At 58.1% G+C, this 23,438-nt stretch overlaps 5 protein-coding genes across 5 annotated transcripts; 3 read left to right on the top strand and 2 right to left on the bottom strand.

The window, feature by feature from the left end:
- Positions 1-2,024: 2,024 nt before the first annotated feature.
- On the top strand, positions 2,025-2,726 carry EsH8_VI_001054 (uncharacterized protein; the record flags this gene model as incomplete). Its single annotated transcript, XM_083272307.1, has 1 exon — positions 2,025-2,726. The coding sequence occupies one exon, from the start codon at positions 2,025-2,027 to the stop codon at positions 2,724-2,726; it is 702 nt and encodes a 233-aa protein (XP_083127481.1).
- Positions 2,727-2,865: 139 nt separating this feature from the next.
- EsH8_VI_001053 (uncharacterized protein) lies at positions 2,866-5,085 on the bottom strand (the record flags this gene model as incomplete). The annotated part of the gene is made up of 4 exons (XM_083272306.1): positions 2,866-4,532; positions 4,596-4,697; positions 4,761-4,789; positions 4,868-5,085. 4 exons carry the CDS (start codon positions 5,083-5,085, stop codon positions 2,866-2,868), a joined length of 2,016 nt encoding a protein of 671 aa, XP_083127480.1.
- A 1,128-nt stretch (positions 5,086-6,213) lies between these two features.
- EsH8_VI_001052 (Snf7 family) lies at positions 6,214-6,852 on the top strand (the record flags this gene model as incomplete). The annotated part of the gene is made up of 1 exon (XM_083272305.1): positions 6,214-6,852. One exon carries the CDS (start codon positions 6,214-6,216, stop codon positions 6,850-6,852), a length of 639 nt encoding a protein of 212 aa, XP_083127479.1.
- Positions 6,853-7,184: 332 nt separating this feature from the next.
- On the bottom strand, positions 7,185-10,371 carry EsH8_VI_001051 (F-box/WD repeat-containing protein; the record flags this gene model as incomplete). Its single annotated transcript, XM_083272304.1, has 2 exons — positions 7,185-10,087; positions 10,200-10,371. The coding sequence occupies 2 exons, from the start codon at positions 10,369-10,371 to the stop codon at positions 7,185-7,187; spliced, it is 3,075 nt and encodes a 1,024-aa protein (XP_083127478.1).
- An 8,009-nt stretch (positions 10,372-18,380) lies between these two features.
- On the top strand, positions 18,381-21,667 carry EsH8_VI_001050 (uncharacterized protein; the record flags this gene model as incomplete). Its single annotated transcript, XM_083272303.1, has 4 exons — positions 18,381-18,962; positions 19,077-19,862; positions 19,938-20,124; positions 20,184-21,667. The coding sequence occupies 4 exons, from the start codon at positions 18,381-18,383 to the stop codon at positions 21,665-21,667; spliced, it is 3,039 nt and encodes a 1,012-aa protein (XP_083127477.1).
- Positions 21,668-23,438: the final 1,771 nt, after the last annotated feature.

The following is a 23,438-nucleotide window of genomic DNA, read 5'->3' as shown; positions in this document are numbered from 1 at the left end:
TTCGTTTTCGCCCACTCTCGTTAGTAATACGAATGTCTTCGTAGTGAAAGATTGGTTTTCGTCGTCGGTATCGTAAACGTCAGCTTCATATGTGGATACCTTGGCAATGTTTGTGGCTTGGGCTTCGCATTAAACAGAAGCACGCATATCATAAAGTTTCGGCCTCACGGAGCAAAGATTTTTCAAGATTTCCATGCTAACTCAAGTATACTTGGATTCCACTGGATGCCAGTCGCCACGTGAAGTCTTTTGGTATGTCCAGCTGGTCGATTTTGGTTTGCACCGCCGTCGGCCTTTTGACCAGGAACGAGCATGGTTTGTTCGCTGAGTCGAGCAGTTGCGTGATTGTCTTTAAGTTCAGGATGTATGCTACATGAGACATGTCAGGTCCACGAGCACAAAGCAGAGCATGTGTCTTTATTGGTACCAGCGTACAAGCCAGAACGCGTGACATCAACTGCCACACTCCAAAGGGCGATCAACGACACTAGACGTTACTGATTTGAGGTGTGAGGTAATTGGTTGTAAGCAAATCTGTTGGATTCCCCGGCCGGAATACGGGCGGGCGGATAGCGGCTCGGCAGCGGAACCCGGAGATTCTGCCTCCGGACTGCCAACGACGATGTCTTCACTGCTGCCGATGTTGCCAGCCTTTCTACTTTCTATTCTCTTCGAGGCGCACCGAGTTGCAGCTTACGAATATACCATATTGATATCCGGCGAGCTATCACCCGCCCGGGCATTCTGTGATGCCAACAAAATCCCGTTAACTTGGTCTTTGATGCCAGGAGTGGGATCCATATCAAGTTGTATTGAGACATGTTCCTATGATGAGTCCTAGTGGAAGCTGCACGTAGATGGACTATCAAAAACAACTCGGCGTTCTCAAGCTCGCTGCTGACTTCAAACCATCGAACTGAGCGCTTATTTATCTTGAAGCATACCGTTTCGTCCTGGCGGCCGTTCTTATTCACAAAATTCATACTCGGCCCAAGAGACATAGCCGCTGTCGCCCGGATAGAAGAACGTTGTCTCGAGGAAGGCCGGCCCCGGCGGATCGGATGGGCGTCCCAACGTCCCAACGATGCAGCGATCCGGCCAAGCCGGCGCCGGCCCCCCTCAAAGCCTGCCGCCGGTGTCCTCGACAAAACAGCAGGCTGGGCGAACGAAAGGGTCTTTCTGCAAGGATGATTGCCAAGAAGGCGCCGAAATAACGTTTGCAATTTCTCCCATCACCAAGGCCCCTCCTCGACGACCCATGTTTAGGCTCATTGCCGGATGTAACCCCCCCGGTCCCCACACCGACAATTGGTGGGAAAGTTTGGGAGAGTTTGGACGGACGAGGCACGAGATGAACCTGCGTTTTTTCCCGCAGCGTGCAGGCTACCCAACCCGCCGGGATCCGGACGCTGCTGCGAACGGGCGGAGTCTTCCGTTGATAACAACGCAATCTTTTTCTTTTGCCCTCTTTTCCCTTGCCAAAAAAGGCCACTCAGGGACGCTCGAAATCGCGTGATGCAGGGCAGGGAGGGCGACTTGGAATAAGCATTTCGGGTGCCCGCCCGCAATCGTGCGCCGCCAACGGGGCAGAGGGCCCGATTCAAGGCCGTTTAGATTAATCACACCTTTTCATTTTTGGATGGCAACATTGCGCGAGTTGCGGGAGTTGCCCCTCTCAGTTTAGCTCGGCGCGCCTGTCAACCTCCCGGTCCCCACACCCGTGGGAACCCCCCGGACTCGGCGATCTCGGTGTAGCATCAATCCGTTGGAAGTTGCAAAGTTACTGACGCGCTTGCAGGGCGGCGGGTTGGCTGCGGGACTGTTATAAGGCGACGCGCGATCCCGCTCGAGCTGCCAGAATGTAACCTCCATTGTCACCAGCAAAAAGAAGGCATTCCGCGTCGGGGTCCCCCATCAGAACACAAACCTCCCCCCCCCCCCCCACCGAGGTCCAATATCCACATCTTACAGTCCCTTTATAAACCCCTCCTCCAACTTCCCGCCCCCCCTACAAACGATTCAAGATGCGGGGTCTCTTCCTGACACTCACGCTCGCGGCCTCGACAATGGCAGAGAAGCTTCTCTACAGCAACCCCCTCAACTCGACGGCGGACGTCGCGACCTGGGTGGCCGAGGGCCCCCTCAACGTCACCGCCGTCGACGGCACGATCGAGATCTCGGGCGGCGGCAACCCGGACGACTACTTCGTCTACTGGGTCCCCGAGGTGTTCCCGGACGGCATCCGCATCACGTGGGAGTTCTCGCCGCGCAACGAGCCGGGGCTGGCCATGTTCTTCTTCGGCGCGGCCGCGGCCGCCGACGACGGCAAGGGCTCCATCTTCGACCCGAGCCTGAAGCCCCGCAACGGCAGCTACGCGCAGTACCACTCGTCCGACATCCGCACGCTGCACGCGTCCTACTTCCGCCGCCGCTGGCCCGAGGAGCGCGCCTTCCACCTGGCCAACCTGCGCAAGTCGCCCGGCTTCCACCTCGTGTCCCAGGGCGCCGACCCGCTGCCGCCCGTCCCCGACGCCGCCGGCGCCTTCTACAAGATCGAGGTCGTCAAGGACAAGCGCGAGGTCAAGTTCTCCATCAACGGCCTGCCCATCTTCGAGTTCAACGACGACAAGTCGACGGGGCCCGTCATCCGCGACGGCAGGATCGGCTTCAGGCAGATGCAGCCGCTCGTCGCGCGGTACCGCAACCTCGAGGTGTGGAAGCTTTGAGCGAGGTCGGCAAGGGTAGTTGGACGTTGGGACGGGGAGGATTGCAATTACATTAATTTAATAATAGAGACGAGACATTCCTCGCGGCCCATTCTTCTAGTCTAATTCTATGAATCCCTCCCCCCAAAAGTGAACTCTCTCAGTCGTCGTGCTCCTGGATCCCCCCGCCTCTCAACTTTGACCTCCAGCGGATGGGCCGGCTCAGGTCGACAGACAGCCTGGGCACCACCTCGCCCGCCGCGGAATCGTCGTCGCCGAGCTTGTCCAGCTCCTCGATGAGGTCGGACACGTCCGGCGGCGGGGCCGTCTCGAACACGGCCTGGATGTCCCCGTGCGGGGAGAAGCCGGAGAACTGCCAGCTCAGGAGGGAGCCGTTGGTCTTCTTCCTCGACCGGCGGGAGAACTGCCGGCGCTCGTACAGGCTGATGAGGAGCAGCGTGGGCAGGTTGAGGGCGCGGATGAGGGCGACGTTGACGGCGTGGAAGGTCTTTGGCGAGACGAGGAACCGCAGCGGCAACAGCGTCGCCAGGGCGAAGATGTTGAAGGGCGGCGGGTACGCGAATATGGCGTCGCTCTTGACGCCCTCGAAGGTCAAGACGGCGCGGCGGAACTGGACCTCGGCCGTCTCGTCGGCGATGATCTTGGAGAAGGTGTTTGTGAGCATGGCCACAAGGATGGTCAGGAACAGCGTGTTGCCCAGGAACGCGAAGCCGACCATCAGGGCCGGGCCCAGCACGATGTGGAACTGCACCGACTCCTCGATGCCCGTGCCGTCCAGGCCGAACCAGATCCAGAGCATCCACTTGCAGATGGTGAACCACGAGGGCGTCTCGTTGAAGTTGTCGTTGGAGTCGATGAGCCACTGCAGCGCCAGGAGGAAGCCCATGAAGCACCAGCACGCGAGGAACGACAGGAGCAGGAAGTCCTTCATCATGGCGTGCAGGGAGATGAGCACGATGTTGTCGGGCGCGATGTTGAAGGCGATGCGCGTCAGCAGGATGGGCGCCGCCAGCGGGAGGATGTGCAGGCCGTGGCCGTCCGGGAAATGGCCGGCGGCCACGTCGTAGATGCGCGCGACGACGTAGGCGCCGTAGATGACGGAGAAGGTGATGTCCAGCCAGGACCAGAGGTTCTGGGCGTGGACCTCCCAGCCGTGCTCGATGATTGCGGCGAACTCGTCGAGCACCCAGCCCGCGGCGTAGATGCAGAAGAGGAACTCAAATACCTCGTTGCTGCTGCGGCGGTACAGCATGGCGAGGAAGTAGAGGACCATCAGGATCAGGAAGTGGATGAACTCGATGAAGTTGCGGGAGCGGGGGACGATGAGGCGGTAGTGGTTGAGGATGGGCGCGTTGCGCGGGTCGTACAGGGAGATTGGGTGATACTTGTAGTGGTCTGGTAGGATGTCGACGAAGGACAGGGGCGTATAAATGACGCGGCCTTCGTAGACGGCGTTGACTACACGCTGGCAGCCCGCCGAGCAGATGAAGGTCTTGCTCTCCGAGAGGATTGCCAGCTCGAGGGCCGTGAGTTTCCGCTCGAGTCCGCCTCGCTCCTGCACCGCCCACTGACGGCGGCCCTGGAACTCGACGGCCTCGGGCGCGCCCTCGAAGGGGTCGAAGCCGCCGACGAGGATGTGCGACAGGAACAGCAGGCCCTGGGAGCCCGGGTTGGCTTCGTGGAAGCGTCTCAGAACGCGAGTGGCCACCAGCTCGCACAGCGTCGCCCGGGCAATGTTGACGGGCTGGTGGACCGAGGTTGCTTGCTGGCGGAGAAAGTAGAGTCTGTTGGCCAGCAGGCAGTAGACTAACCAGAATGTCAATATGAATTACCGTTCGTTCGTGAAAAGAAAAAACGGGGGTCTCATACCGATGGTGATGTCCTTCGGGTGGAACAGACGCTCGACAAGAGGTCTCACGATGAGCACATTCATCCTAGGATCACTCAACTGATCAAGGGAATAGGGATCGTCTGCGTCCAGGGGGGGAGTTGGTCAGTCTCAATCTCAATGGCCATTCTCTCGACGTCTCTCACCTATGCTCGCCATAATGAGCCGGCGCACGCTATACACCTCGTCAGCCACTCGATGCTCACCGGAACGGGAGCTAGATCTCGCGGGATCCCCGGAAGAGGTGATTTACCGATGCATCGACACGTAGATGGGCAGCATGCCCGCGGGACCGGACGAGACTCCCCGCCTCCCGTCGTCGTCCCCGTCACCAAGGCACGCCTCCGTCTCGGAGCCGCCAGCAGCCCCAGCCGGACCTTCGTCCTCGTCCTCGTCCGGCACCCCGTGGTGCCGGTCCTGGCCGTTCCACAGCTTCGCCTCGTCCATCAGCTCCGTCGGCGAGCGTCTCATTTCCGGCTTCTCGCAGGTCGGTTTGGTCCGTCTGCGTCGCAAATACATCCACGTTCTACATGTGAATTGCCTGTCCTCTCTCTCTTAAAGGAGTGCTCTGGGCGAAGTGAAATGAAGGAGGTTCGTCAAGGAGCCACCCAAACGTCCACTAGAGGACACGCGGAACGGCTGGGACCGTTTTAGTCATGGAATCTTGGCGGATCATTGCATAGCACAAGACACGGCCACGATGCCCAGGATGGGGGGCAAGCCATTATGTAACTGCGACTCGCCGCGCACGCGCACAAGTTACCCCTGAGCTAGAGCACCGCCAACTGTGCTAGAACGACGGGCTGCGCGGGCTTTCGGTACCCTGGCGCGTCCGTAGCCATGGGATTTGCCGAGCGGGAGATAAGGGGTCTTTCTTTTGGCTCGAGGGCGGCGATGAAATCAACATGCAATACGACTGAGCTGTTCAATGAGCAAGCCCGCTTGACTCGTTGGCTCCCAAACACGGTCTCTGCCATTTCAAGGTTACGAAACTTGCCTAGAGCGAAGTAAGAACGTAGGGGCAAAGGGGGGACCTCTGTGGATTAAAAGTTCTAGACTTGGGCATGGTTGAAAAAAGTTTCACTGCTGCCGGGCAGTAATGCAATGCAGCACACGACGGACCGGAATGTCATTGCTTCTGGCTTCGCTTCCATACTGGTAGTGCAGAAATTAGTTCAAGCTCGGGGTGCTGTGCTGGGCAAGCTAACAGCGACCCCGGTCAGGGGACAGGGGACTAACAGAGACGGGGGCAGGCACTCGGCAGCCCGGCAAAATAGTATTCCCCGTTCCGCGGTTCCCCGTCCCACCTTTGCCTCACCCACCCCTCCCAAAACCCAGCGGGCATGCCGACCGCGGGGTCCTATCGATAAACCACGAGCCACCAGCTCCATCACGAGAGTCCACGCAACGTCATCCAGGCACCCGACGAAGCCAAACCCTGCGCGCGCAATTCCTCCCCCCCCTTCCGCCCCAGGACAATATACAACCGCCTCCCCTCTCACCAAACCTAAACGAAAAACCTACCGCTCGGCGAAAACAAACCAAATCACAGATACAGACACACACACGCACACACACACACACCCGAAAACCGCGACAATGAACCGCCTCTTCGGCGCGGCCCCAAAGGGCCCGAAGCCGACGCTCAACGGCGCAATCTCAAACATTGACGACCGCATCTCGTCCATCGACGTCAAGCTCTCGGCGCTGACGGCGGAGCTCAACACGTACCAGCAGAAGCTGTCCAAGATGCGCGACGGGCCCGGCAAGAGCGCCATCAAGCAGAAGGCGCTCAAGGTGCTGCAGCGCCGCAAGATGTACGAGTCGCAGCGCGACCAGCTGCAGTCGCAGGTGTGGAACATGGAGCAGGCGCAGACCATGCAGGACAACCTCAAGAACACCATGGCCACCGTCGACGCCCTCAAGACCACCAACAAGGAGCTCAAGAAGCAGTACGGCAAGGTCGACATCGACAAGATCGAGCAGCTGCAGGACGAGATGGCCGACCTCATGGACATTGGCAACGACATCCAGGAGAGCCTCGCCCGCTCCTACGACGTGCCCGAGGACGTCGACGAGGCCGAGCTCGACGCCGAGCTCGAGGCCCTCGGCATGGAGGCCGAGCTCGAGCCCGACATGGGCGCCGGCCTGCCGAGCTTCCTGCAGGAGGAGCTGCCCGAGTTCATCGACGCCGAGCCGGCAAAGGAGGGCGGCAAGGTCAAGGAGGCTGCCGGATAAAACGCCCCTCCCAAAAGGTACACCTTTGCGGGTTGGCTGATACACAACGGAGGAAGCAGCTCGTATCATTTTTTTTTGTCTTCACTGGAGTTGAGCGGCACGAATGGATTTACTTCACAATACAGAGAACGAGAAGAGCATCGGAGCACGTAGCTTATGAATTGAAGTTGAATTCACAACACAATACGTACAGACACACAGGCGCGCGCACATAAAACATCATATTTACTGTCCGCCGCAACTCCTTATGACCCAAGAGGAACCGGATGAAGCCCCAACCCACCCCCAATTTCCTAATTCAATACGCTATGCCAGTGATGCTGCCCCAACGGCTACTCCACCGTTGCAAAGAACCGCGCAACCTCCTCCAGCTCGGGGTCGTTGTTGCAAAAGTCCCACCCCACAATAACACTCGTCTGACTACAACAAATGATCCTGCGGGCGTCGTACTGCAGCTTGAACACCCTCGCCGGGCCGTTGTCGGCGTTGGCGATGTGCGGGTGGTGCGCCCCGTCAGGCACCGCCGGCTGCGCGCCTTGCACCGGCACCGGCGTCGCCTGTGTCTGCACGGGGGCTCCGGGCTGCGTCGGCTGCGCTTGGCCTTGGCCCTGGATGTGCAAGTGTCCCTGCACCTGAGGCGTGGGCGTCTGCGGGGCAGAGCTTGCGGCGGCGGCGGCAATGATAGGAGCAGGAGCGCCAGCGTCTTGGGCTCGCGGGTTTGCGTAGTTTGCAGCGTTGAGGAGCGGGTTTTGCCGTCTGCTGAGTCTCCCCTCCGAGTGGAGGGTCTCCGGGTTGACGCGTTGCGCGTGCGGCTCTTGCGACGACCCTCCAGCTCCAGCGAGGGCCGGAAACGTGGGCAGCGACGGCGGGACGATAGTCTCCACCTCGCGGCTGGCGGCACTAGCTGCAAGACGACGAGACTGGTTAATTTGTGTCTCCAGCAGAGCGGCGTTGAGGACGTTTCGGAGATCACTTCTGATCCGCGGGCTCGGCTCTCTGGAGATGGCGGCCTGGATGTGTGCATTGTATGCCAACATGGTCGGGTAGCTATGCAGAGCCTGCCGGAACTGGTTCGGCCCCTGAGGCACGACGTTATCAATGAGGGTCATAAAGGCCTGGGCCGATTCGGGCGTAAGGGTAGCGATGATGGGAGTCTCGATCGTGGTTCTCGGCGACCCGGTAGACGCCCTGGCGGCGCGCGAGGCAATCGGCGACCCCGGGGGGTTCTGACCAATGCTTGCCAACATGACTTGTGCGGCGGCTTGCGAGGCCGCCCTCGCCGCCGCCTGGGCCTGGCTCTGTGCTGCCGCCGCCGCCTCCTCCTGTCGCAGGTGGTGCGCATCCTTCCACACGCCCTCCTTGTCGCGGCGCCAGATGATGATGCTCTGGTCGTACGAGCCGGACACGATGCGGGCATACTTGCCGCCGCCACCCCCTGGAGGCAAAATGGCGCCGTACGCCGTGATATCTTCGGGTCGGCGGCTGCCTGCGTTGCGCGGCCGGCCTCGGCGGCTGCCGTGCTCGGTGAAGGGGCTGATGACGCCGCTCTCTATCGCCTTGAAGTACTCGGCGTCGATCCTCTTCGCCTCGGCCTTATCCTCGTCGGCGCTATACGGGAGATCGCCGAAGCCCGCCTGGACAGTTCGGACAAGGTTTTGGTGCGCTCGCAAGCTGGCCACCTCGAGACCCGTGAATCGGTCAAACACCTTGACTTCGTTGTCGCTGCTGCCACTAACAATTCTCCGGCCATCGTATTGCACGCAGGCAATGCCCTTGCTATGGCCAACGACTGTCCGAATACACACCTGTTTGGCCCAGTCCCATACCTTGATGTTCCTGTCGCCGCTGGCCGAGACGACCTCGTGTTTGCAAATCTGAACGGCATTGACGGCGGCGCCATGCCCGTCTAGAACGCCAATCATGGTGTATGCGGGCTTTAGTGGCAGCTCGTCCACGGGGTTCATGTAGCCGTAGTCGCGGACACGCGTCGGGGCGTTGAAGACAATGTCAGCGTCGCCGTATCCAGGGTCTCCGTACTTCAGCGGACGACGGTTAAAGATTTTGATTGATTTATCCTTGGAGCAAGTGACCAAGATGCGCTTGTCGAACTTGACGTTCAGCACGGACTCGGAGTGGGCGTTCTTGAGCCGTTGGATGATTTGGCCCGTCGAGAAACGCCAGAGAATGACGTCCGAGTCGCTGCTGCCCGAGACGATGAGGTCTTCCTCCGGGTCAGAGTCGAACTGCAGACACAGAACAGATCCCGTATGGCCCTCGAGCGGCTTCCTGAGCAAGCGGCGGGTGTGCATGCTCCATACGCGAATGGACTTGTCCCGACTGCCGCTGACCAGGTAGTCGCTATCGTATTGCAGGCTGTAGATGCACTCTTGGTGGCCTTCGTCGAGGTGGTCAGGGTGTGGGAGCTGGAAGTTGGAGAACCTGCCGAGTTCCCAGTTCTGCTCCAGGCGCCGTCGCATCGTGTAAAGATACTTCCAGTTGAGCCTGTATCTTGAGCTAGGGGCGTCCCAGGACCAGAGGGTGGACCGCGCAACACCTCCTGGGGCGTCGGCGGGGATCATGGGCGGCAGCGATTCCTCCTTGACAAGCGCAGCACGCAGCATCGGCGACGCCTTTCCTTTGCCCTTGACATCGACACCGAAACTTCTGTCTGCACTCCGGCTCTTGGACCCCGAGGACGACCGGTCCATGTCCGTGTCTGCGGGCTGCGGCGTGGCCGAGCCCTGGCCAAAGGCGGTGAAGGACGACGCCGGGCTGCCGAAGATGCTGTTGCCCGGGACGGAGTTCATCGAGTCTTCCCTGGTGACGGTGCGGTCGGCGTCCGTCATCTCCAGGTCGTCATCGTCGTCGGATATCGTGCGCTTCTTGTACGTGTGGCCGTCTTCGGACGACCTGACCCTGTGGAGGGAACTGGCGGGGTTGTTCAGGCCCTCGTTCACCTTTTGCTCCCAGCGCTGGATCTCGGGGTAGAGGGCCTTCCAGCCCTCCATGTGGTACAGCTTCTCCCAGAGTTTGCGGTCGAGCGCCAGGTCATGCCAGGCGCGGCACGACTTGGCGACGTTCATGAGGGAGATGGGCTCGAGGTAGCCCAGGATCTTGAGGCAGACTTCGGGAGGGAGGTATTGAATGAAGTCGATGTAGAGGCGGGGATGGAGGCGCTTGACGATCTCCACGACGGCGGACGTGGGCAGGGTATCGAGTAGGGCCATGGCTAGCTCTGTTCATCGGCAAATGGCATGTCAGTTCAATTCCAATTGTCTTTTTAACATCTCCTTGTCCTTTTTGCAGAGCAGGCTGCATCTGCCGTCGCAGGGAGCGGGCGAACCTACCAGTCTTGGCGGCAACGGGGAGGCCGGGGAGGTGTCTCGCCAGCCAGTCGGGCAAGTTGGCAGGCGGTCTGCCGGCGGAGGACGTAGAGACGTCGTGTGCGCCGCTGAAACTGGGGTTGAGGGGGTCCTCAGAGTAGCCCTCGTCGGGCTCTTGGGAGGTGAAGGCGGCCATGTCGGGCGAGAGGTGCGGGTGGAGTGAGGTTTATCGAGATGTTGCGCGGGGCTCGTCGCTACAACTCTAATGGGATGCGTAGTCGCGGGCCATGCGGGCGAAGGATGAGAGAAGGGCTCGAGCTCGGTCGCAAGCGGGCTGGAGGGGTCTTCAAAGGTGACGGTGGTAGTTGGGCGGGCGATGGGAGCCGCAGGATGCTCGTAAGCAACGTGGGGGAGTAATATTCACGGGGAATTGACGCCGGGTTAGACGGCGTGACGTAAGGCTACGGCGGGAGGATGAATTGCAAGGTGCCTTTGACCGCGATGCAATGCTGGGGGTTTGGGGTCTATCGTCGCATGCGAAGGGCCCAATAAAAAACTCCCGAGGAAAGGATGTCGCTGATGCTGATGCTTGTTAATCAACGGCCAGGTTGGGAGAAGAAAGAAGAAGAAGAAAAAAAGGTCGAGACGGGACGGGACGTTGGTTTTGCTGGTGAGAAAGCTGTTGGACGGCGTTGGATGTTGGTTGTCAGTTTGGACGCCGCTTGGCTGTTGGTTGGAGTGATGTGAGTCGAGCTACAGGTGAAGGCTGGAGCCTGTTTTGGGGTTGGCTCGGAAATTGGGACGGGACGGGGGGCGACGGGGTAGGGGAAGGGGGGGAATACAGAGGGAGGAAAGAGGGAAACCAGAGCATGCAAACAATGCAGTCAATTGCGAGCAAAGTGGCGGGATTGGGCTGTCTGGGACGACAATGAAAGAGGAGCGCCCCAGCAGGAGGCAGCAGGGCAACAAGGCAAAGAACTGGGCACCGACAAGGGTCTCCCGCCCCGGTCCAACCACTGCTCGCCCAGCAATCCACCTCCTCCAAAGCTCCCCATTGCCTCGTGAGGGGCGCACAGCATCAGGACGGGCGGCAGGCAAGCGGCAAACAGCACGCAGGGGAGCAGGAAGCAGGAAGCAGGGCACAATGCGGAGTGCCACCGCGGGACGAGTGCCGCTCACCGCCTGCATCCTCCCACCCAGTCCACAACCAACTCCGGCTGCACCAAGGGACGGGAGTCAACGGACGGGAGCCCGGGAGGCTGTTGCGGCGACATCGGACATGGCCCCGGAGAGAACCTTCGGGCTGGCATGACTGGACTACCTAGGTAGACAGACACTCTGACTCTGACTCTGGATGGACTGCAAAGCATGGGTTCGCTGACTTGGACAACCCCCTCCCCCCCTCCTCAATTACTCGGTCCCGGGCCTCACCGTAACGAAAAACATCGGGTGGCGAAATGGCCACATCTCTAGGGTAGTGTCGTGTAGTGTACGTGTACAGAGCATGACTATTGCGAAGCTCGGGCAAACATCGATGTGGGGTGCGACGGTGGAGTCGAAGTGCAGCTGCTGCAGAGCGAGCGGAGGGGCGGAGAGAGAAACACAGAGAGAGAAGGGGGGGGGGGGGATGAGTCTGCCGCATCTGCAACCCGTAGATGGCATGGCAGTTCATAGCACTGCAGATGTGTGCCATCTCAGAAATGCCTTGCATCCGACCCGACCTATGGCTACGGCTTCATGTCGGTCCAGGGGTCCCCGCCAGCGAGGTGCTGTGCGGACAGGTTGGATCCCCCTCCCCTCCCCCCCACCTCTTTGTTTTCCTTATTGCTTTTGTCAAAAAGCTGGTGGTAATACTTATACTGCAGTGTAATCTCGGGGCGTCTGGACTCACTTCACTCCATCTCAACCGTGGCTTCAAACTCAATTGAGGTGGCACAATGTGCCAATGGATGGAAGGATCAAGAGACAGTCGACTGCCTTTACCTCCCGCAGATGTTTCCCTGCTCAACACTTAACCCCCCCTCTCAATTCTATCGCCCATCTGTTTTAGCCTTTGAGGAATCCCGAGTTGGTGGAAGCGCAGTTTACACTACTTCATTGATGATGCTGCCCAGCTTGTCCGTTGGCATCCCCCCTTGCAGTTTCCCCTGGAGGCCCAAAAGCACGGCCCAAGCCCCGTTCAGCTCATCGCAAACCAGGCAAATTCGAACGAGAGTCGTCAGCGAATTAGGTTTGTTTGCCCCCCCGTCCATTTCCCTCTCTAAAGCTTGTCCTCAACAACCATGAATCGGTGCAGAATAGGGCCCTACCGGTAGTCGAACTCGCTTTTCCTCAGCCGCTCGAGGCGTCCGGCTTGGCACTGTTTTACCGACCTTGGCAGACGGGTGTTTGTAGAACGCCACAAACAAAAAGTCATGGACTGCGAAACATCGCTGGCGAACAACTACCGAGCATGCCAAAACGTGACCCGCCCGATCGCCATCAAGTTTAACTTTTTTCTTCTTTTTTTATTTCTTTTTCAAGTTTTCTCATCTATTTTAGGCATGAGATTCCCTTGTCCTGGCGAGCCAGCATGTCTCCGATATTCGCCTTGTCCTCCACAGCACTTCGCAGAGCATGCATTGAGTCATATGTCGATGACACGCGTAGATCGGCGGGCGGCGGCATCTCGCGTTAATCAACCGTTTCCACCACCCCAGGGGAACAACTGTCGTGGAGGGGGCCGGCAACTGGCCATTTGAGGGGCGCCTGGCCGACTCGGTGGTCGTTCTGGTCGCCGCACCGACCAGCTCGCCAACTCCGAAGCTCGCCCGGCCCGGACCGGATACCCACATGATTGTGCTCTCACCGTCACGAGCCGCCCATGGTACTCGTTTTTGGAACCGTGGAAATCAAGGCGACTGTGGTAACATGGTTCGTTCGCACCAGTCTTCCGATCAAGATGCAGAGGCGAGCATATAACATTGCACATGCAACTTCCCGACGCATTAAGCTTTGCGCCGCCGGCAAGCCATGTCAAAAACACGGGTTAGGTTTCTTGAAAGTTCGCCGCTTCTGCAGCTTGCATTTGGACTTCACTCTCTGGTTCAACATCTGTGATGGGGCTATGACGATGCCTTGGACCACGGCCGCCCTGTGCCTAGAATTATTCCAACAACCCGAGCAATGCGGGCATATCATTATTCCTTGCATCACAAGCCTGTCCGTCCGTGGTATGGAGCCGTGCAAAAGGGCATCGGCCAGCAAGATGGTCAAAAGCCTCACGGATCACATCCAGTAGCAGTCGAGTGGCTGTATCGTTAGCACGATGGAAGATTTTCGTCTTTTTCTCAATTGCAGACACTGGTAATGGTAATAGCTTTGACGGTAGGGAAATCAAGGGAGAGTCGAGCCAAATACCAACCTAAAGTGATTTTCCGGGGTACTTCGGCTCTTGCTGCGGCTCCACCACCATTCCCACCACCGAGGGATGAGCCGAGAAGGTGCATGCACAAAAGATTTGTCCCGACACACTATGCCCAGTTGGTCGTTCAAGGGCCTCGGGCCAATAATGCCATCTTGGCATCAGCTGGGAAGCTACTCCAGAATTTCCTCTTCTGTTTCGAAATCCAGACCTTATGTAGTGGCTCGGGAGGGCTCAAATGATTGTCTGGAGGATCAGACAAGGAGAAGGGGCCCCGAATGCCACGGCAATTTACCATGCAGCCCTCAGCAGCTTTCACTAACCCGGGGAGGGGCATAAATTGTCTGCCCCAGGGATCGACCACGAGTATTCCCCAGCGGCCAACAGGTCTCCATCATGTCGTCTTGGGAGGAGCTCGGTGCTCGTCGTCAGCCACCGACAACGCCCCCTTCGCTCCCGAGAACTCTCACCAGGCCCGCTAGGCACTTGGGATGCTTAGCCCGAGACTGAGACGCACCGTTGAAGCCTACATGGCCGGGGCTGAAGTGACTTGTGGTAACACTGGCTTTCGTTTGCTTATTTCGTTTGTTTGCAGGCACGTACGGAATATGAAGGAGGAGGGGGAAAACCGGAAGGCAGAGGGTACGAGCGCCAGGCCCTAGTATCGATGAACCCCCTCCACCCCCTCCGCAGAGGCCAACAAAGGTAGCCTGAGGCCCACATAGTGGCTTACCGCCGTGGTGGTAGCACTTGGCTAGGAAGGCCTTTAAACCTGAAGAGTGGATTTCTGCTCGTCGGCGGCCCGAGGGAGGACCTGGCTCCCATCGCATTGTGTACAATGTAAACTCGTCGTTGATCCCAAAATAATCGCCATGTAAGGCTCCCGTTGTTTGCTGGGTCTGGTGGGCCAGCCTCGCAGATGCATGAACGGGCTGTTTCGACTCCCACTTGACATGTTTTAGTCAGCCATGATGGGTGTCCTCCCGGCCTGGATCCGCGGCGGTTGGTGGGTACCCACCCGGACTTCGTCTGTAGAGAATATTAGGTTTGGTGACGGCGGTGATGGGGATATGACGATCCGTCGTCGACGGGCGGTCGGTGGCCGTGTGCCCGGACAGAGTGACAGCCACTCTGCAAGGCAGCGTTCCGACCGCACGGTTAACCAGCAGCTCAAGGGGGACCCTGAAGAGGCAAGACGGGAGAGTCAGTGGAAGACTAGGATGGCAGGGCCTTGGCCACTGGGCTGGGCGGGCTGAGCTTATCCGCCGTGTAAGAGAACAGGGTAGCCCGGTGCATTGGGGCATCGAAACAACAGACGGATTGCAGATGCTCATGCACTTGTCTGAGAATCCGCCCGCCGAGAGTCAGGCTGTCGGTCGGGCGGCTTAAATGTCGACGGGCAGCGCAGGGTTTTTGGGTTTTGGCTCGAGGCTTGGGCTTTGTCGCGGCTAGCAGGCGGTAGGCACAGGGCCGGCAGCATCTGCTAGGAGGGGACGAAGCGGCCTTTGCCCGGAGACGGCGGGGGATGGCGAGGAGGCCCGAAGACTGCAGACACGACGGGACCGGATGGCTGTGCTTGAAGGCGTATGGCGCGTCGTTGGTTTCGATGTCGGGGAGCCCGAACCCGATGGGTAGAGCGCCACGGCAGTTGTGCCATGTAGGTGGGAGACTGCAAAGTCTTTTTTTCCCCCGTCTTTTTTCTTGTGTTTCTTTCTTTCGCATTGTGAAAAGGATGGCTGGCGTGACTGGAAGCGAGATGGGGCCATGGCAATGCGTCGTCGACGACAAAGACGGTGTCTAGTGCGAAGGGTTCTGTAGCCTTGGTCTTTGTCGAGGAGGGGCGGGCTATGTACGGATACGGACTGACCTAGAGATGCAAAGAGAAGCTTTCTTGGCCGGGTGTCTTATCGGAAGAAGGTCAGTTCGCTGTGCTGTGCTGTGCTGCTTGAAGCAGGAGCAGCAGGGAGGTACAGCGCGCGGGATTCGGTGGAGACATCTTATCAAGCAATCAACCCCCCATCAACCCGCTGTATCCGTAGTAGTGTACGGAGAGAGTACGAGAGGTTACGGGTACAGAGCGTCAGAGTGGTACTTTCGTACTCTCTCTCTCTCTCTTTCTCCCGTTCCTTTCTTTCATTCTTTCATTCATCCATCCGTTCGTTCTCTTTCACTCTCTTCATGGGCCACCTTCGCCCCCAGCCTAATTGCATCTGGCAAGCTTGCTCTCGTGAGTGTGCCAAGCCAGCTGTATTGGGTAAAACACAGCTAGGCAAAAAGAAAACAAGAAAAGGTGACACAGCCATGGGGGCGGTCTACTAATGATGGGTTTCTTCGGCGGGGAGGAAGACGAACGAAGGGCCAGTAATATGTAGTCATCATGTCCGTCAGCTGCTCCGGATACATCTAACCAGTATGTACCTTGCAGAGGCGACGGGGCCTCTCTGCAGCACGGCTCCAACTCGCAACTGGGGATGGATGCATAGTAGACTAGAACACTCAGCCTTAGCAGGACAAGTAATGATTGCGCATGCCAGATGGGATGCCGGACTTGTTCCTCGTCATTGTCAGAGTCTCGTGCGTGGGCTTCATATGATCCAAGCAGCGATCCCGGGAAAGGCCCGTTTCTGCAATCAATGCTCGTCCTTCAAGGCATGACGATGCCACCTGGTCAGCAGAAAGAAGCGGTAAGCGGGACACGGGACGCGGGACGGGCAAGACGAAAGGATCGATCCAGCATGCCCCGATACAGCTGGACGTCAGGCTCTGGATCTGGCTCTGGCTCTGCTCTGCTCTGCTTCCGGCTTGGGTATCGGCTCGGGCTCAGGCTCTGATTCTGATTCCGATTCTGATTCTGACCCGAACTCTACATCTCGCTCTCCCTCCCTCTCTCCCTCTCCCCCTTATCCCATCCAGACAGGGCGAGAAGGTCTGCCAACCCCCCCTGCTTTTTGTTCCATCAACCCTTCTCGAACAATCCCGTGCCACACGGTTGCTTCTTGTTCGTGTCCTCACCTCATCCCTCCTCTTGCTCCTATTCCTCTGCCCAGTGCCGGTGCGGTGTATTCGTTACCCCTCCTCCCCTCCCCTCGCTGTCTGCAATGCCGGGCACCGTCAGTCCTGCTCCTCGGTGTATCCATGACCGCGGCGACGCAGCAGCACCCACCGGGGCCCTATATGTGTGATTAACACCGGTACCATGGCCATCTGCTGAGATGGGCGGCCCAGAATTCCAAGTGTCCTGAATACGTACCCAGCAGACCACGCGAGCACCCTTCAATCAATGAGAGACGTGGTCTGTCCACTGTGACGGGATCTCAGTCCCGAAGAAGACTAGCGCCATCATCCGCTAATTTGAAACGCCCAAAACCCCCCATCAGAATCAATGCGAGTAACCTGAGCCTGCGAGCCTGTGACTGTGAGCCTGAGTCTTGCGTCCTGCTTCCTGAGAGGTGCCCCTCCGTCCAGCGTGGCAGCTGGTGGCCGTCCGCCCCCCCCAAGGCAAGGTACGTACCCTCAGGGCCCAGCTTTGTAATGTCCAGCCCAATCAATCTGCGCCCACTGCACTGCTCGCTCCTCCCACTCATTCTCCCACACACCTCCCTCCCTCTCTCCCACCCACCAATTCCCGTACTGGTACCCACCCCCCCTCGCTCTCAGTTCCCTTTGACTCCCCATCCCCTCCCCTCCCCTCCCCCCCAGCCGAGTAAAGTGCGGATTGCATTGCAACTGGAACTAAACCTGGACCTGGACCTGGACCTGGACCTGGAACCACTCGACCAGACCAGACCAGACCGCACCACACCACACCCACACCACACCAGGCTTGTAGTGCACTGCACTGAACTGTACTGTACTTTCGGGTGCCCTCGCTTTTGGCTTTGCTTTGCCTCGCCGTACCCTTCCTTCCCGTACCTAACCCAGGCCAGTCCCCCTCCAGGTCGAATCGAGACAATCTCATGCACGCCCACTGCATCAGCCTGCGTCCTGCAACAACATCCCCAAATCCAGCGACATCACCGACTTGGACGTCCAACTTCCCACCAGCCTTGCGTCCAAAGGGGGACATTTGAACGCCGTCCACCCCGCGCCGTATACCAGTCTGTTCAAATCCGCGCTACGCTACTGCCCAGCACAAGAAAGGAACAGAACACCGCCCAGCAGGGGTCAGAAAGCCAGCTCGTTTCGCCCCGATAGCCCGCATCGCTCCGCACCGCTCCGCAACTTCGACTCGTCGACTCGAAAAGAGACCCGCCCGATCAGCCCAACCTCCCTCCTCCACCGACACTCGGCGGCGGCAGTTCAAACACACACACACACACGCATACACACATACTCTCTCTCTCTCTCTCTCTCTCGATTCCATTTCTCCTCTTCAACTGCCACCCTTCGCAAACATACCCCGAGGGGCACCCGACGACACCCAAGGAAAACCCAGATCCAACGCCTGTACGCTGAAACCAGACCCCTTGTTCTCAGAGCCGTACTTGCAGAACAACCTCCTCACCCCCCCTTGCGACGACGTCGACTCCCACGAGAACCCTCGCGGCACCGACCGTGACCGCTAGATCGACAGCTCCCCCCAACCACCGAGACTCCTCAATTCCAGGAGCCCACCCGCCCAGACCGACTCGAGAACGCCTGCGCTGGATGACGTGACGCCTTCTTCGAACATAGGACAGGAAAGCGCTTCATCGATTTTCCATCGCCTTTGCCAGTCGACCCTGCCGCGACACCCGACCGTCGTCGTCCACGCCGTGTCCTCGATCCCTCTCCCCTCCATTCGCCGGATGGGTTAGGACGTCATGGCTCATGCTCCCCTCCTGAGAAATAACACGGCTCCTGTCTTCCCACAATCCAACGGAATTGGCGGCCTGACCAAAACCATGAGTAATGCGCCCCGCGCCAGCCAGCTTTCCGGCTCGACAGTCTTCACCTCGTCCTCCGGCTCGCTCGCCTCATTCGCAAGCGCATCCACTGTGACGCCCCCGCAAAATGGCGGCCCCGTCATCGCGACGGCCAACATCATCAACCAAAAGGCCGATGCCTCGCGGTCCCTCTACCAGATCTGCATGTCGCTGAAGCAGCGTTTAGCACAGGTGCCTGACTTTGACCCCTATCTGCAACAGCTGGACCCCAACGACCCTGTCGAGTCACTGTGGAGCCTGTTCCGCACTGGATACCCGCTCCTCGCCGTCTACAACGCCCTCCAGCCCGATAAGCCGCTCGAGATTGAAGATGCCAACGCCAATGCTGCCGAAAGCAAAAAATCCAAAATCGCCCTTTTCAAGTTCATCCAGGCCTGTCTGAAGGACCTGGGCATCCCGTCGGCCGAATGCTTCGTCATCAGCGACGTGCTCGGCAACGACACGACCGGTTTTGTCAAGGTATGATGAAGCAACCAACTGTCCCATCCTCCGCGATTGTGACTCCGTTTCCTCCTTTCATTCGGCCCCCCCTCAGTTGTCTACCTTAGTAAACTTTCTCTAACTCCGCCGCAGACCACTCAAGTCGTCAATTACGTTCTCGATATTGCCGAGCAAAGGGGGCTTTTGTTGCAGCTTCAGCCTTACCCCGAGGATGACATGCCCAAAGAGCCCGGCTCCAAGTTGACCTACCGAGACCACATCGTCAAGGAGCTGGTCGATACCGAACGCAAATACGTGCAAGACTTGGAGAATCTCTACGACCTCAAAAGTAGTCTGGAGACGAAGGGAATCATCACCGGCGACACCGTTCACCAAATCTTCCTCAACATCAATGCCATCCTAGATTTCCAGCGGCGATTCTTGATCCGAGTCGAGACAACGAATTCCATGCCCCAGCCCACACAGCACTGGGGAGCCCCGTTCGCCACGTACGAAGATGCATTCGACATCTACAGGCCCTTCATCGCCAACCAGCGCAAGGCGGCTCAGGTCGCCAACCAGGTCTTTGACCAGATCAAGGCCAGTGGGCATCCGGTAGCCGCGGATTTCAACACCCTGGACGGCTTCTTGCTCAAGCCCATGCAGCGACTCGTCAAGTACCCGCTCCTATTGAAGGATTTGATGAAGAAGAGCGAGGATGAGGAGATCAAGGCCGACCTGGCGGCTGGTATCGAGTCTGCAGAACGAGTGCTCTCCAAGGCCAACGAGGAAGTAAACCGCGATCTCTTGGACGAGGCTCTGGAGGACTTGCGGAACCGCGTGGATGACTGGAAGAATCACCGTGTGGAGCAATTCGGCCGGCTGCTGATGCATGGCGTTTACACCGTCGTCACAGGGAAGAGTGAACAGGAGAAGGACGTAAGTGCAGCGGAGACTATGCGTGGCTTCGATGGTGTTGTGGCATTTTGTTGAGGATTGTACTAACGGTTGCAGTACGAGATCTATCTCTTCGAATGCATCTTGCTCTGCTGCAAGGAAATCTCGGCGAACAAGAGCAAGGACAAGAAGGACAAGACGAGGTCGACCGGGCCCAGAATTCGGAACAAAAACGCAAGGCTTCAGCTAAAAGGCAGGATCTTCATGACCAACGTCACCGACGTGGTATCACTGGCGAAGCCCGGTAAGCAGCAGCACGCACTCGATTCGTACAAAAGTTCGGAATGCTGATAGAGTATGCAGGATCCTACAGCGTTCAAATTTGGTGGAAGGGCGACCCCGGCGTCGAGAACTTCATGATCAAGTACACAAACGAGGAGCAGATGAAGAAATGGGCCGTTGCCCTCGAAGCGCAGCGAAAGGAGAACACGCCCAAGTCTTCCTCGAGCCCCGACACATCAACGCCCGACTTTGCCTGGACACGCGAACACGGCGGCAAGCTGGAGAACCCGTACCTCAATCAGCAAGATGACGACGACGATGAGGAGTTGTGGCCTGCAGCTTCCGCCCCTGCCCAGTTCCCAATTCCGACACAGTCGACCGGAGGTAGCATGCTGCCCCGTAATGCATCGAGCACGAGCCTGCGGTCGCGCGCCGCAACGGGCGAGAGCATTGCCGGTATGGGTAGAGCGCCACCGCCCCGGTTCCCGCTCCCACAACCGCCCGCGCCGTTGAGCCTCACGACCCAGGTTCCTGCACCGGGCCAGTCCTCACCTGGAAGCCGCGGAGGCGACTCCTATTTCTCGCCGGTAGCCGAATCGCCAGTCTCCTCCCGCACGAGCGCGGCGAGCGGCATGTTCCCCACCCCGGGATACCAATTCCCCAAGTCGCTCACTCCCCAGCCTGGGTGGGAGGACCCCAACCAGAGGTATACGGCCCCCGCGATGCCTCGAGCCCCCTCCCGGGATGGTTCGACCCAGCAGAGGAATCCTCGAGGACCTTCGTTGCCCGCCATGGCCTCCAACAGCCAGAGCGCTGCACAGCAACAACGCAGTAGGTCATACAGCACTCCTGACATCAACGGCCCCGGAGGCATCCGCCGCACTCAAGGCGGCACTCCTGTTCCCGCGGTGCCTGGCATCCCAGCGCACCTGCACCCTGCCCATGACCAGAACATCCCCCGGTCGCAAACCGGCTCGCCTAGGATGAACGATATCCCCGTCAGGACAAATACCCAGAGCCCGGGTACCCAACGAGAACGCCAGTATGGTCACCAGCAGTCCGGGAGCTACGGTGGTACAATGTCTCAGTTCCCCGCTCAACCGATCTATCCTCGCCAGGGAACGCCAAACTCTGTTCATGACCGGCAGCTCAGCATTGACGCAACTGCGTCGATGAATGCGATGTTGTCTCCCGCCCTTGGCACCGGCATTAGCGGCACTCAGTCGAACCCTCTTGCCAGCCCGGATCTGCCGATTCCTACCCAGTTGAAGGTCAAGGTTAACTTTGTCGATAGCGGCAACTATGTCACCCTGGTTGTCGCCTTCAACATCACATACCAATCCTTGATTGACCGAATCGATGCCAAGCTAGCGCGATTCACCAACAGTAGCATCAGCAAGGGAATGCTCAAGCTGCGCTACCAGGATGAGGATGGCGACTTTGTTACCATTGCCAGTGACGACGACATTCAGATCGCCTTCATTGAGTGGCGCGAGGGTGCCCGCAACACTAACCCGGGAGGAGTTGGCGAGATCGAACTCTTCTGCGTTGGTGAAACGGCCTGAACAACACCATTTTCATGTCGAAGTAGGTCTCGGAGAAGATTAGGACTTTCCCAGGCGCATCATACCCATATACCCACCGGGGGGCATTTCTTTGCATACATGGCGTCCGGAGCAGTCTGTTTTACCTCTTTTTTCTTTCTTTCTTTTTCTTTCGACTTTTTATACCGCTCAGCATTGCATCAAGCGGATAGCTGCCGGTCTACAATGCCAGGATTGTAGCGGCGACCTCCTGCGATTAGGAAGCATTCGGACTGGCGAGAATTTAGACGGCATCATCATCATCATGACCACGTTCGCTGCCCCACGACGCGCCCCTCCAGGGTGGTGCTCATCATCGAAGCACCCTTCACCTGGAACCTCGTATTTGGAAATATTGCCCAACCGATTTTTAATTGCCAACTCTGAATGCACTTTGCATACGCCTCTTTGGGGCTAGTGATCACCGGACTTGAGGGGGGACTGGCAAACAAACATATCAGGGGCATCCCGTCTCCCCCCCCTCTTTTTTTATTTTAACTTCTGTGTTGGTTGTTTACTTTTTTGGAATGACAGACCCTCTTTCGATCGTTACGACTTTGATGATGATGGAGGAATTTGATTCTGGGTGTTTGAAGGGATTGCTTGCTGGTGGACACCACCGGCCGGGGAATGAGATGCTTGCCACGTCGCTCGCTACAGTTTGGGATCGGTTTCTTGACTGGCGCCAGTTAAAGAGATTTCGAATAATGGACAGTTGTCGCTGTTCTTTCACACTGCTATTCCGTACCACGTGATGCGTGAAGTGCCCGATGGGTTGAGATGCGACTGTCAACCCAGGTTGCATCATAAGTTCAGGCTAGCATGGCACGCATAGCGGGCTCTGTAGTACCGGCACCCAGGATCTGCCTGTCGCTTTTCGAAGTCCTCGTACAATCACCTCTACGATGTGCAACACCAGTGCTGCTGCCATTGAACCAGAAACCGTTCAAGTCGACGGAGGAGTATATAAGTTGGGCCAAGTAGGGTATAATTGAAGACGACGTTTGTCACCTCTGATACCTACAACGAGGCCGAATTGGCATTGCATCGAGGTACCTAGAGCAAGGCGCGTGTGTCCCAAAATACGACATGTACGAGTCCGCAGCGCTTGTTCGCGTTCGCGTTCGCACTTACGGCAGAAGCCTGATTGGTCTCGGCCGTACTACGCTAGATCCCGTTTTCGGCCAGTCTGTGGTCAGCAAGACTATGGCTTCTGGTTGCTCATGGGAGGGTGTTGCTCCCTGGAGCTTCCACGAAACGAGACGAAGGGGGGGGGGTATTTCGTGCAACGGTCGTTAGCAATCTTAAGCGCCCGGTTAAAAGTCTGGGGAAGAGTCAATCATTCTATATCAAACATACATACAGACACAGACACACATATATACTGGTTCACATAGTCGGCCACTTTTCCTAGATGGCATATACATGACATGTTCGGCGTCAGTGGCACTGAATGATACTTTCGAAAGGCACTCGCCTTATCGGGATTGCTATCCGGGGGGCGCCAACCACCCAACTTTGTTGGCCAAGGTGAAATGTTCACCTCATAGGGTGGCTTCCAAAGGAATCATGATTCCCATACATTCGATCAAGTTACAGAGCGGGCTCAAGGCTAACAGAAATGAGCGCCCACTCCCGAGCAAACTCCTCTCGTGGCATCCCCGCTGATTGGCCGATAATCGGCTCCCCCAATGCCGAGTTCGAGGGGCCGCCCTTTCATGTCACATGCAATGTTAAGCAGGCGTTGATGAGT

This window comes from Colletotrichum jinshuiense, chromosome 6, assembly GCF_051148585.1.
Source record: "Colletotrichum jinshuiense chromosome 6, complete sequence".
NCBI classification, from domain to species: Eukaryota; Fungi; Ascomycota; class Sordariomycetes; order Glomerellales; family Glomerellaceae; genus Colletotrichum; species Colletotrichum jinshuiense.
The sequence above is the reverse complement of the archived record's forward strand: the minus strand, read 5'-3'. Positions and strand labels throughout refer to the sequence as shown.